At 39.7% G+C, this 13,886-nt stretch overlaps 1 protein-coding gene across 1 annotated transcript in view; it reads right to left on the minus strand.

Moving 5' to 3' along the window:
* Positions 1 to 13,886, minus strand: part of CNTNAP5 (contactin associated protein family member 5) — a 410,063-nt gene that overhangs the window by 95,687 nt on the left and 300,490 nt on the right. The window contains exon 13 of the mRNA XM_036386345.2: positions 1,224 to 1,343. Within this exon, the coding sequence (XP_036242238.1) occupies positions 1,224 to 1,343 (120 nt within the window). The remainder of the gene's footprint in view (positions 1 to 1,223; positions 1,344 to 13,886) is intronic.

Here is a 13,886-nt window from a genome sequence, read left to right on the forward strand (position 1 = left end):
AAAGGTGAAACTCTGTTTCAATTCTTAGGAGATTGAACAGCAAAGGAGACACATCTTATTAAATATTTGTTACACTTGAATAAAAAACATAGTTAATAATTAACTGTTGTGCATTTAATTAACATAATCACTACCCAATTAAATAAAAATGAAAATTTAATTTGAGCCACTTTAAGTACAAGGAGATTAAGGATAAAATATGAATATCCTGAGTCCTCAGTTTTCAGCACTGAGTGTGGAAGTGATATGTGGCAAAGTAGTTCAGCCAGAATTAGCAATTTAGAAAGGGTAATAAAACATTCCTTCATCTGCACCTGGCCACAGGAAGCAAAAAATGCCAAACAGGAGACGGTGTGGGAAATTTCACCTCCATTTCAAATATAAAAAGCAGAAAGAGAGCTGCTTTTATATTTGGGGATCCATCCCCATCCACAACAAGGGCGATGTAATCTTTTCTCATACTCTTGGCTTGACAATCCTATATACAAAATAGGACCCACTTAAGGAAAGAATTTGCCAGACAGATCTGTTCATTTGAAACAATTCTTATTTTAAACCTATGGAAGTGTAAGGTTAAAAAGCCTCAACCAACAGGTCACCTTGCCAGGCTCTTGCTCTGCTACCCATCTCTTTGGTGTCCCCTCTCCTAAGATCATCATGCATTCTCCTCCATACAAATACCAGGGACAATCAAGGTTTCCACTCCTTGGAATGCCAAAGGCAGCACACTTGTATGAGGGGATGTATTGCTGCCTACATCAGACTAGAAGGGTTTATAGACAGCTCAGTGAGAGGAATTTAATAATAATTCCCAGATCTAGTATTCTAATAAAGCAGAGAAACCATTCAATTACAAAAGAATAGTTTGGATTCTAAGTTTCTACCTCATTTGTAAAAAACAAACATCTCATCAAAAGTTAGGATATTATGAAGTGCCCTTTATAAGGTGCAGACACTGTTGTATACCAGTTAGCAAGGCAAGTCCTTCAAAGTTATTGTAAAAATCACTTTTACATGGATCTTATTTACGGAAACATCTCAAAGTGAAACCTCAGTTACAAATTTGCTGCTTCTTCCACACTGAGCTGTAACATTATTGATGTCTAACAATACTGACTAAATAATACTGAGCTGAATTATTGACATCTCTATCATTTTATTAAGACCACCTCAAATCAATTTAGACCCAAGATCAAGCAGCCAAGTCAAGGTTAGGTCATTACCTGTTATATTGCAAAAAACACGGAGTGGTCCCAGGGGTCCACTTCCATCAGAATCGATGTAGAAGAAACCTGATGTCCTCCCTTGGTGTCGGTAAGCCTCGCAGGATTGTTCGTAGACAGCTTTGAAAGAAAGAGAGGGAGACTGCATCACAGACAGAACAGACAGACATGTTTTGTACATGACTACTGCATTAATTGTTGCCATTACATACCCTGTTAGCACACAGCTGATTAGCATGTGAAATTTTACCGCATCTGGGTCGGAACCCATGCTCTAAATCACACATTTCTTTAACTAATTCCTTTAAATCGATGCATGCTGGCTTTAAAGATACAGGTACTTGCTTTGTTTTGGATTAAAGGATGTAAATACTTAAATGAAGGGATATGAACTTTCAAATGTGACATATCTAGTTGTGGAGTGATACATGTATTCACCATGTATATTTCAAAGGCACATCTACATACACACAGGTACACATGATTTACTACCTAGGCATGCACTTAAGTCTTGTCAACATAGATGATAGATATTTTTGCCAGTCCTTGCCTTTCCTGCATGATAAGGTTAACAGAAAGCATTAAAGCCCTATCATAGTCTACTATCCAAATGAAATCCAGTGTCCCCCAGCAGAAAAGTTCAAGCTCAGACATGGTCTCCATCCTAGGTTACATTTTTATGCTTTAGACCTAATTTTATACAACCAACTCTTTCTCTCTGCTTATCAATATACTTCTCTTAGAGTACCAGTGCCCATGAAAATCCAAATGGTTAATAAAACAAGTACAGCAGGTCACCAAGAGCAAGAAAAGGAAGAAAAACCCACAGGTCAGTGTAAGAATACAATCTTTGTATTTGAGGTGTATTTTCAGGAAAGCTACAACTGTCACTTCATATGAAGCAAAGAAAAAACTCCTGCAGAGAAGCAGTCCAGAATATCAGAAAGTCACATGTATGATCCTGGACCGGACCTTGAACAACAACCCTAAATCTCATTTCAGGAGAGTTGATTTTCTTCCTCCCCACCTGCTTAAACACTTATCTGATTATATTGACACAATTATTCTCCATAGCAGTTTATGACTGCTGTGTTGAGGCTGTAAATACAATTGCAAAGTTCCCACGGCTTTTCATGTGAAAGGAACTCAAGGAGCTTTGCAGATTGATGGCAGGGCCAGCACTTCCTCACCACCCCTAAACACAATGCCTGCAGAAGACAGCAACTGCTTCACAGCAGCAGGAATAGCTCCTCACTCTCACTCGTGTGCACACATGGATTCACATCCCTCCTTTTCCCTCATTCCCTTAAAGAAACTTCTCAAATGAAACTTTCAAAAAGGCATATATGGTGAGCCCTAAAGTAGCCTTGTCTGAAGAATGCTGTAAGATAATTCAGCATTTATATATTGGACATTTCTTCACTTCTGCCAACAAAAAAGAGCCACAGTTCTAGGGGACTCTGGTCCAAACTGGCTATGGATTAAGTCTCATTGTTCAATCATTTGTACACTCACCAAAATACACTTTTCCCTTGCACACTTCTTGCCTGACCAGACATCTTTAGCAGACAGAACATCACTGAGTGCTAAACAAGCACAGCACTATCCTTCCCAGGGTTAAGAAGCTGCTTAGGGTACTCAGCACCTGATGAGACCCTGCCTTAATTAGCATCCATCCTATAATAAATAGAATTAGGAAAGGTTTTTCCTCACAGCCTGATGTATTCAAGCATGGTAGGAGGCCTGAATATCTCTAAATTCCCACTGTGATAGCTGGCCAAGAACACATATTAAATGCAAGTTAAATAAAATCCCCAAACCAGAACCTATTCTTCCAGTGTTCAGAACCTGAGGGGCTGACAGAGTCCCTGAGTTGCAGAAGTGCTGACAGAAGCAGTGGGCATATGGAGGTCAGGAGAGAGATGGTAACAGGCAATTAAGTAAGCAACCAAGGAATCATGGTTTGATCAATTTGCAAAGTTCTGAAACTGCAGTTCACTCTAAATTTGCTGTCATCATCGTTACAGGACACTTCATCTTGTCTCATTAGGGAATATGCCAATTGCTTCCTCTGAATTGTTTGCTGAGTGTTTTTGAAGACAAAGGATGGTGCGAGGGGTAGAGACATAAAACAAGTATGTTGTCAGTGAACTGGCACAGCAAATCTCAGTCTTCATCACAACTTGTTCTAAGTGTTCTTCTTCTTGACTGTCATTTTGGCTGGAGCCCATATCTAATTTTTTCAAATTAGTAAGGAAAGATGTGAAGATTCTGCCCTTAATAATGTGGGTAGATTCAAACAGAGATGATCTACTCAACTTTAGATAGCCCCTTTGTCACTGTAACTTTAGGGGAAAAAAAGGCTATACAGAGCTAGAAATCAGGCTAAGGGTGCTCAACTGGTATAAATCTGAAAGGATACACAGGCTTCCATAAAACTACAGTTATGTCTGCCAGAAGGAAATCCATCCTGGTATGTTTGCCTTTCAGTTATATGAGAAATCCAGCACTACATACTGGGAAGTAGCAGAAGAAATGGGAAAAGGCCATAAACCTTGAGCTCTAGCACATAAAACATATTCCATCATGATTAGTGAAAAGCAGTTTTGGTGGGCAGTTTATTTCGTACCTGCACACAAAGTTTCACATGCCTGTATCTGTAGCACTTGGTACTGCACACTTCTAGACTGCAAGCAGATGGGCCATTGATTTTAATTCTCTTTCTTGCTGTTTTTTTTTCTATATAAAATGCATCAAGAAGAAAATTATGTTTGTTTTTCAGTCACTGGCAGATGCCCCTACAGACATTTTGAGCACACCAACCATTCCAAGCTCTGCTCAACTCCTTTGTGGCCTGAGATGTTTGCTTGCTTCAGAACAAAGTTATGCAATTCCATTTGCTGAAAAAGGCTCTATTATGACAGTAACAACAACTTGAAGCCATCTTTATGGATCCATGAAAGACAACATCTCTTTGCAGTCCTTAGTCTCTTTTTGCAATCAAAAATATCATATGAAAGTAAAAAAACAGACGAACAGTCAGCTCTGACTGTTAAGACCCCAGAACCTCAACTTTGAAAACTGCCTTCACATTTATGCTCTGTTTTGTGTCAGGCTTCTCTGGTGTAGATGGAGTTGTGTTCATTTTGGGAATATTAGGGAAACCATTATTGTAATTGTCATTAAAGAGTCACCAACCATTTAAGCATAAAAGGCCCCACTTTCAAAAAGCAAGCACCAAAGGTAATGATGGAACTGGTTGACAGGTACACACATTTTAATGGCAAAGAGAATTTGCACCTTTTTAATAAAGGAGAGGTATTCATCAGTTAATTCAGAGTAGAACCCACCATCAATTTTCAAACATTATTTTTACCAATATTTTAAAAATTTAAAGTAATAAAATCAGAATAAAAATTAGTGATTTTATTCCTTTCCATTAAGTATTTCAATAGTCTTTATACTTTTCTTCCTTCAAATGGGCTTTCCTACTGTAAAATGTTCATCCAAATGGGACTGAAACAACAAAAATAGCATTCTTGATAGGCTGTTCATGCAAAGGTTGTTTTCACATTAAAATACTTTTTAAAAAGTATAATTTCAAAAATGAAACCTTTATCTTGTCTTTTGTCTCATAGAAACAAGATCAGCTTTCCTTCTCTAACCGTCCCAGTTGTTTATTTTTTGTCTGTTTCTTTCCTTGGCTAATTTTGATTAACACCAGCCACTGAAGATAAAATCATGTTTTCCAGCACCATTTGTTTCAGAGAGCCAGAAACACTGAAAATCACAGTTTAGGGCTTTGATCCCCTGCTATGTTTCCTCAGGCCCTTCTGGGTGAGCTGCTGTGCCCCGCAGCAGTGGCACTGAGCTCCCGCAGGCAGAGGGTGGAGCAGGTTCACAGAGCTGCATCCTGGCAGGGCTGCACACAAAGTGATGGCAGCAGCCCCAGGAGCCCACACCACCACACACCCTGAGCTTCAAGCCCAGCCTGGACCTCACAGGCAGGTATGGCTGCTAAAAGCATTAGGGTGAAGCACAGCACAAGGCAAGAAAAAGTGTAAAAGGTGTCACAGGGCTGTTGCTGGTAACTGGCTACACCGCGAAGACCAAACAAGAAACAACCTGACTCCAAGGTCCCAGATTTAGCAAGGGACGTGATATCAGAAATATCTGTTTTACTTGGTCACAAAGGATGTCTTTCACAGCTTCTTTTTTTTTTTTCTTTTTTGCCAGAATCACTTGTAAGTTATAACATTGGATAGATCCTATGCTGACATTTTTGCTCTATAAGGATTTTTTTTTAAAGGCTGCTGCTGTGTTTCAGGAAGAAATTTAAAATCCACCCAGAGCTGGCTGCAGAAAGTGATGCAGCCTGACAGCCCCATTCTTTAGAGCAAGAGCTGCTTCCCTAAGTAAGTGCTATCTGTGCTCTTGCCTCCCTGCCAGGACGGGCTGTGCTGGTGGTGAGCAGGCATGCACTGCATTGACAGAGTTCAAGATATCCATCTTCCAGCCCCTTATAATTCTCTGTAAAACAAATACACCGAATTTCTCCCTCAGGTATGTCTTTCAGTCTCAGGTATCTCAAGCTGAACTAGCTTTTCAGATCAACAGCTCATCATATCAGAACATTCGTTTATAGCACTGCTTTACTCACTAATAATAATGCCTAGTTTTTCCTTTAGCTCTCACTTTTCATCTTCCCAGGTGCTTAGGAAATAATTTGTCATATTTTCATCAGCATTCAAATAATAAACACTTTATCCCCAGTCAGAGCAACATCACCTAATTCTACATGCTTTCTCATCTTTTCTGCAATATAAATATTCACAAGCTTAAAAATCAAAACTATGGCTCTGAAATGTATACGCCCCATGTTTTTTCAAGCCATACACTACACACCCCACAGAAATAGCCTAGAAAAAAATATATATCATAGCAAACTATAAATATTCACTTTGATTGGTCATGGTTCAAGCTATAGATGCATGATTCAGACTTCAGTGTCAGAAAAGCATTATCAGATTTGAATATCATTATAATAAAACCTTTTTTTGACCTTTTGTGTACAAAAACCATTCAGAATTTCATTTCCTAATTTCTGCATCAAGACCCTTATGGCTGGTCAGCCACAGCACGTGCAGGAGCTCTCAGTTACTCCACAGCCAGGTCTGAAAGGACTGAGGTCACTCTTGGTTTGCGTCTGCAGTTGAAAATTCAGCCTATATTCAATATGCTTCACAAGCCTGAAACGTTTTAAATATGAGCAATTGTTTCACTGTTCAGTTCTTTGAAGTATCTTGAACCTGATAATCCAACTGTTCTAATTACACTCCTTAACCAGAGATGATTTTATCCCTGCCATAGCTGAAATCTATAACAGTACATGGCTAAGCACAAACATTTCCAAGGTCAAACTTCCATTTTTTCTGACATAAAATCTTTTTTGTCCACTTTTTCAAAAACTGCCCCTTGCTACATTGATATCTGGCTTCCAATCTTACTTTTGCCCTAAGCAGTTCACTTGCAGTCTCCATGGCAGCCTTTGCTAAGCACAGGCTTCCTGTTCCACTGTGGAGCTGCTCAGCACATGAGCCTTTAGATGCTCTCACTTCCTAAGTTCTTAGCTCTGTTTCCTTTGCCCTGATGTTCTTATGAAACCTCCGCTCCCTTTCAGGCCACTTTTTTGGTTTTTTCACCTCCAGTTCTACTTTGACTAAAAAAGGAAAGGCCATTCTTTGTACAAAGCCTTGAACTTCTGCAAATAACTGTTTGAGAACTTCTGTTCTCAAGGAGCAACATATTTAAAGCCCCCTCTCTTTAATGGGTAAATGAACCTGCTATTCACCCAGTAAGATGCACCTCTTACCCCATATTTAAAAATCCTGCTTGCTGTTGCACTCAATGTACAGGTTCAATGACACTGCTCAGTTCTGCTGCTGGGAGGACCAGGCAAGGCAAACCTCTCTATGCTGCACCCAGCAGCACGTTATTTATGTAGATACCACCAAGAATGTAAACTTCCAAACAAAAAACAATTTGTTTGTTTCATATTTTTTTTCCTCAGACGACACTGTCCTTTTCAGATTTAATGGACACCAAGATAACTTTTCTCAAAAAATAGAAGTAAACCCTAAAATTCCCCATATTTTGTTCTGACTGCATTTCCAATTACTTTGGAAATTGATTTCATTGCATGAAATGTGAGCTAGGGATTCAGAATTTGAGCTGTACTAGTTATGATTACCAAAATGAATCTTGTAGTATTCCTGCCTCAAGATTAGATTCCCATAATCTAATAAAAGTAGCTGATAATTTTCAATTTCTCAGAGGGAGAGAGCATTTTATAGTGATATAATACATAAAATATATTAAAGGGACCTAAAGAACTTTAATTCTTTATTTCATTGGGAGGTCCTGACACTGTCCACTTCTCAGCTAAAATGTAGCAGCAGTGAGTTGCTTTTATCATCTCTAAAAATTGTAAAGTCATGAAAAAATGTAGACAGAATACTTGCAGCAACATAATTTCAGACTCATTTAATCATTGTGTAATTCTTTGCACATTAGACAAGAAGAGTAATAATAACCCCTATAATGGCAATTGTTATTGCATTCAGAGGTGAGAACTTTTGTACTGGTTAGACTGGAGAGGCCAATAAGAGCTGGGGATTCTGCCAGGATATTCAGCCAGCCACAGACTGACCTTGGGAAAACAGATATACACAAATGCTGAGCAGGCCAAATTAAGTATTCTCAACAAAATGCTCAGAGCTCTTGGAGGCAGATCAGAGATGACTATTTCAATCTCTGCTCGTGTACCTTAGGCCTGACAGATCTGCTCTTACAGACTTGGAGTAATGAGCAATGAGCAAACGATTTTTCTAAATAAAAAAGAAAGCAATATGTAATGGCAGGTTTCTTACTTCGACAACAGAGGGATTAGTGCAGCAATGAACTCAGGGAATGATCATCATTCTCACCCCTAAAATACAATTGTCTTGTTAAATGCCAGAAAAACGTACTCTCAAAACCTGGATTGTGACAGCTCTGCTCTTGACAGAATAATGCAGTCTCTGCTGTGACATGCCTGGATGACAAACAGCTTATTTCTTCCTTTTTAGAATATGTACTTGCTGATCTGGAAATATGTTATTTCCATAAATGGAATTAAATGCCTTTTAGCACAGGGTCTCCTAAATGGATATTCAGGAGAGATACTCCCATTTCACCTGGCTGTTAGACAATCTCCTACCATCCAAGCTCGGGCTCCCCCTGGCCAAGGCCATGTCAGGCCATCCTCCCCTGTCACTGCCCTGCTGTGGCTGGCAGGCAGCTGTGACAATCAGAGAGCCCAGCCAAGCCCTGCTGCTGCTGCAGGAGAGCAGCCAGGGACACCCAGACCCTTGCAAGGGAGGCCAGGAGTGACCAAAGAGGCGAAGGATGCTGTGCAAAGCTCGGAATTTCCGTCTTGCTAGAACGTCCCCATGTCCCTCAGGGGATGGTCACACCTGAGGATGGCTGGCTTCACACAGGACTGAGTGAGTTTCCCACATGCTCCCTTCTGCTGGAAAGTCCTGAGGAAAGTCCCACATTCAATGTGTTATTTATAAGGAAATCTCAGTCAGGCAAAGCGAAAAACTTTTTTTAAATGAACACCACTGAAGGGAAAGCATTAATATAACAGTAACTTATTACAAATTAAAGAAAAAAATTCATATTCCAAAAGCATATTGTGAACAAAAATATGCAGGAACACCAAGTGCAGTACTGAAGGTTTGATATGAATATTAAACGTGTTTTCTTTAGTCAAAGAAAACCAGTGTGTTTAAGCACACACGGAAAAAAGCTGCTCAAGAACTTCAGACAGGAAAACTGGCTACTCAGGACATGCAAATTGCACTACCAAACTCACTAGTAGGCATCTATCAGACTGAAACTCTCAAAACCTCATTTTCCCATCCAGCAAAGTGTACACATCTCCCTACCTTGGAACACAGGAGAATTACCAAACCTCCAGCTGGCATTTTAAGATGCAGCTCCAGTACTGCTAACAATCTGGCTGAAGCTATATTAAGCTTTTCAGATTAAAAAAATGATATATGCAGTAAGCATTTTAATATTAAAAAATACACTTTCAAAGCCTGAAGTTATGTTAGGTTTCTGGCAGATCAATGCCTACATGACATTTCCATTATTGGATGACTCTTTCCTCCAGCAATTATCTAGGCCAATAAGACATATACCTGTATGGGTGAGATAGATCACACACCAAAGCAAATACCCAGATTTAAATTCCATTCTGTTAATTATCACCTTGCAAAGCTTTGGGACCCGTTGTCAACCCCAAAATATGAGGAATTAAACAATTATATTTCTCAACATCTTTTATATCAATGTTCAGCACTCTTTGGAATTAAAAAATTCGTGCAAGACTAAAAACTACCTGAAAACTATCATCAATAAAAAAAAATAGAAATACAGAAGGGCAAGATGAGGCTTTCTAAGGGACTAGGATAACTCACTAAAAGCTAAGATTACTAATCATTATCTTGCAATAAAGCTACACCATTCTGTATCTCAGGGACATTTTACACTGGTCTACTGCTCTTACTATCACATGATAATTACAAGAATTAATAATATCAGAGGAATGACTATGCAGCTTTTAAACTACGCACTTTCAATTAATACCTATATTCATTTTTATATATGTATATTAATATATAAAAATTAAATCTGTAATTCACTTACCTAGGTTTCCCCCTCTCTTCCCACCTATAATTCTGACCTACCTTCAGTTGCCTACTCTATGTCTAAGCTAGGACAGCCTCCCTCTACAGATGACAGACTTCAGAGGCGGTCCATGAACTTCCCATGGACACCCTAGCTCACAGTGAGAGTAGTTAAGCTCTGAAAGCAGCTCACACTCCTTTTTACATACAGAGAGAGACCGGACCACTATCTTAGCTTGGATGTCACAGTACCAAGACAGCAAAAGATAGATTAGCTGAATCCCACCCAGGCCTTTTCCCCAAGCTGTGTACTAACATCAGTGTTTGTATCTAGAGGAGGAAAACATTACATTATTATCTGTTTTGCTATGGTTCACACATGTAATGGATCCTCTCAATCTGGATTTTATCAGATTACTCCAATACCTGACAGATCAGCAGACTACCCACCACACTGGAGAAATTGGGAAGGTATCTATCCCTAAAAGGCTTCAGCTGAGCTCCAATTCCAGCCTATCTAAATGCAAGCTATGTGAAGCCCATTGAAAAGATAAAGCAAAAAGCAAAACCATGCATTTTAGAGATTGAAATACGATTGTATCCTCAAAGCACTGTCTCAGCTACAGATAAGCTCAAGTAGCAATAAGTTTCAAAAGAAAGAGCCCACACAATTTCAGCAGATGATCTAGATCACACACCTTTTAATATATCTGCAAATTGGATCCTATTTCCAACAGAGATGGAGAAACTAAGGTGCAGCAAAAGTCTCACACAATGAAATGTAAATCACCAACAGTTGGCTTTATAACCTATAGGGTTATTCCATGACTCCTGGTTTCCCCAAACTATGGGCAGTGAAATGGGCATCTGGAGGTAGCACCAGTTATATATTCACCATCAAATTGCACATCCATGTGCATTTGTGAGAGCAAGGCAGAGAACATGCATTGGGGTTTCACAGCTACAGAGAGCACAGAGATGGAAACACAAGTGCTTGTCAGTGCTGTGACTAGCCAGGGAGAAGATGTGAATTGCACTGGAAGATGTAATGAGGATAGGTAAATCCAAAAAGGGGAAAAAAACCCCAAGGCCAAAACAAGCCACAACAACAATAGACTTGGAAGGCATCAATAACATTCCATGTGGCAGCTAGCAAAGGAGGACTAACAGAAAGAAATGTGCTCATGCATCAGGCAATAAGCTTTGCAAGAAACTACCTGTTAGAAAACACTGATACTAGTGAAATCCAGAAAATGTATACATGTTTTAGCAAGATTTTACTTGCATTTACATTGAAGTTCAGAGAAGAGGAGAATGGAAACAGGACCAGATGACACTTCAGTGTGAAATTGTTTGCCACAAAATAAGGCTTTAATGTGACAGGACCACACCCTTTTCAGTAGTGGACCCTCATCTGGACCAGGCAGATTGCCAACCATCCTGTGACAGTTTAGAAGCTTTCAGGATCAGAAGGGGGTTAGAGTGAACAGGAGGATACCTGAGGTTTGCAGGCAAGTAGTTGCCTCTAGTAAGATTATATTAAAGCCATGTCTAGAGCCAGGTAGATCTTTCCATGTATCTTCAGATGGATGCTTTTGCTTCATACACACTTCCTGAATTTCAACTACACATTTTCAGACATGCCAGACACAATTTTGTCCCACATATCTGACACAGTCTTGCAAACACTGTCCCAGCTGTGTCTTCTATCAACTTACTGTTCTTTTCTGTCACTCTCTAATTCCCTTATGTTGCATCAAATGCAAACTATTTACCTTTGCTTTTCATGGCACATTTCCAACCTCTTTACCTGTCATGACTCTGACATTTGCCTTGTCAAAAATGTCAAACTCCTCTGGCCACGGCCTTATATTTTTCACACAAGCACATTATTGCTTTCTCCCATGTCACTAAGCACTCCATTTCTTCCTCTTTTTAATCTCTACTTTATGACTATTTTGGTATAAGAAAGCCTAGAAAAAATTATGCACCTGGTAGACTGAAACTGCTACCTGTAATGCTGATGAAGCCTTTCTAGCATTCCATCACCTGTGCCAGCATGTTTCTATACCCTCAGAAACTTAACTGCAAACTCTTTGGAGAAGAGATTGTATTGTTAGCTGTTAGTTGTTCACAGCAGGATCCAGTGTGGTCTGTGAATATTTGGAACTAAAAATAAGACTGCTTGTATACTAACCATAAAATGTATTTCAATAATTCATATTTGATGACAGTGAGTTAGGGACAATTTCTCTCAAGATCTCATTCTTAAAATGGTAAGATCTCCCAGTCTGAAGTGGTAAGACACAAACCAATTAAATCTGGCTTGCAGATGCATGCCATGCAGTTCTTCCTAAAAGCACAACAAAGAATGGGTCTTTTTATTCTTTTAACCAGTGGCACCCACATTTCACCATACCAAAATGAGGTAAAACCTATGGTGATGTAACTCAGACCAAAAATAAATCCAGACAACACTGAAACAATTCTCACTGTTTTGCTTGCAGCAGATTGCCAGCTAAATCTTTCCCATGTTCCTGCATGGATTTGGGTCTGAAGGGCAGTTTAATAAAGTAATTAGCCTCTCAGAGTGGTATAGGTTCAATTTCAGGCCTGTCAGCATCAGTGTTCTAGGAAAATAAAAATCTCTTGAGGTAATATTTCAAACCATATGAAATTAGATGTTTTACTTTGATAGAACTACACTGAATTATATGATTGGAGAGTTTCCTATACATTGAGGATTTTCTGGAGTTTACTGTGATCAAATCTGTGCCTTTCATTCACCTGTTAAAAGGTACTCCTGCACATCACCCACTATCAGCTGAAAGTGATAATATCTCTTGTTCTGTAAGTTTTTTATCACCAGTCTGTGTTTGCCCACCGACTTTGAGTTGGTTTCATTGCATATTTCAAATAGATGAATGCATTTCTCCAGACTAATGTTGCTGTTTATCAGCATTGCTTGGCTCACAGGGTAGCTGGCTCCACAATCTAGCTAGAATCAAATTAGCTGTTGATAAATCAGTTGTAAATAAGCTGAGCAGCTGAAGCGCTGTACATCACAGGTGTTGCCAGCTTAACACAAGAGCTTCTTGAGAAACTTTTCAGAGTAGTTTCACATCAGTGAATCTTAAAGAACTGCAGCTATGTATGTGTCTTTGAAGGGCAGACATGAGTTGACAGAAGCAGGAGGCTTCACTAGCTCCATGGAAGTCTCTGTGGGGAAAACTAGTCATGAACCAGCTCTCTGTGGTATGAGATGGTCTCCTCTGGACAGAAGCCACACTGAGCTGGCACAGACATAGTGAGCCTCAGGCCCCAAGCTAATATGACAGCACAGATGTAGCCTGGAGCTGAGTGTCCCTAATCGCCTCTGACAGTCAACAGTGACAGTTCTCTTCCTTCCCCAAGGAGCCCCTCCCTTCTCACCACCTGACTTGGCCACCTAGTTCTGCACCAGTCATCAGCTGGTGTAAATACTCTGCTATGGCCTTATGAGCTTTGAAGAGTTTTGATGCCTTTCAGAACAACTAAAGCAATGGACAGAAAGTAAACCCTGTTTTTAAAACTATAAAGTCAGCCTTTTTCTTCCCTCTCTTCATCTGGCTTGGTGTGATTTCCACACAAAACCCTTGGCTTCCTTTGTGTTCACAATGTAGAGCTCAGGTGACAAATCTATCAACAGATCTCTCAGCAGAATCTCTTGTCAGCTGCATACCCCGCAAATGCTTTCACTGTTAACTACCAAACCATTAAAGTCTCCAAAATGACAGTATGGTTGCCAATATTCTCAGCTCCAAACCACTAAGTACCTTTTCTTCTCTTTGGCTTTTTAGTTAAACAGGGGAAAAAAAAATCCACCTCACCAATGTCGTCCTATCTGCGGTCCAAGTGCTCATCAAGCATCCAGAGTGGTTACAGT

Source organism: Molothrus ater, chromosome 7 (assembly GCF_012460135.2).
Source record: "Molothrus ater isolate BHLD 08-10-18 breed brown headed cowbird chromosome 7, BPBGC_Mater_1.1, whole genome shotgun sequence".
Lineage (NCBI taxonomy): Eukaryota > Metazoa > Chordata > Aves > Passeriformes > Icteridae > Molothrus > Molothrus ater.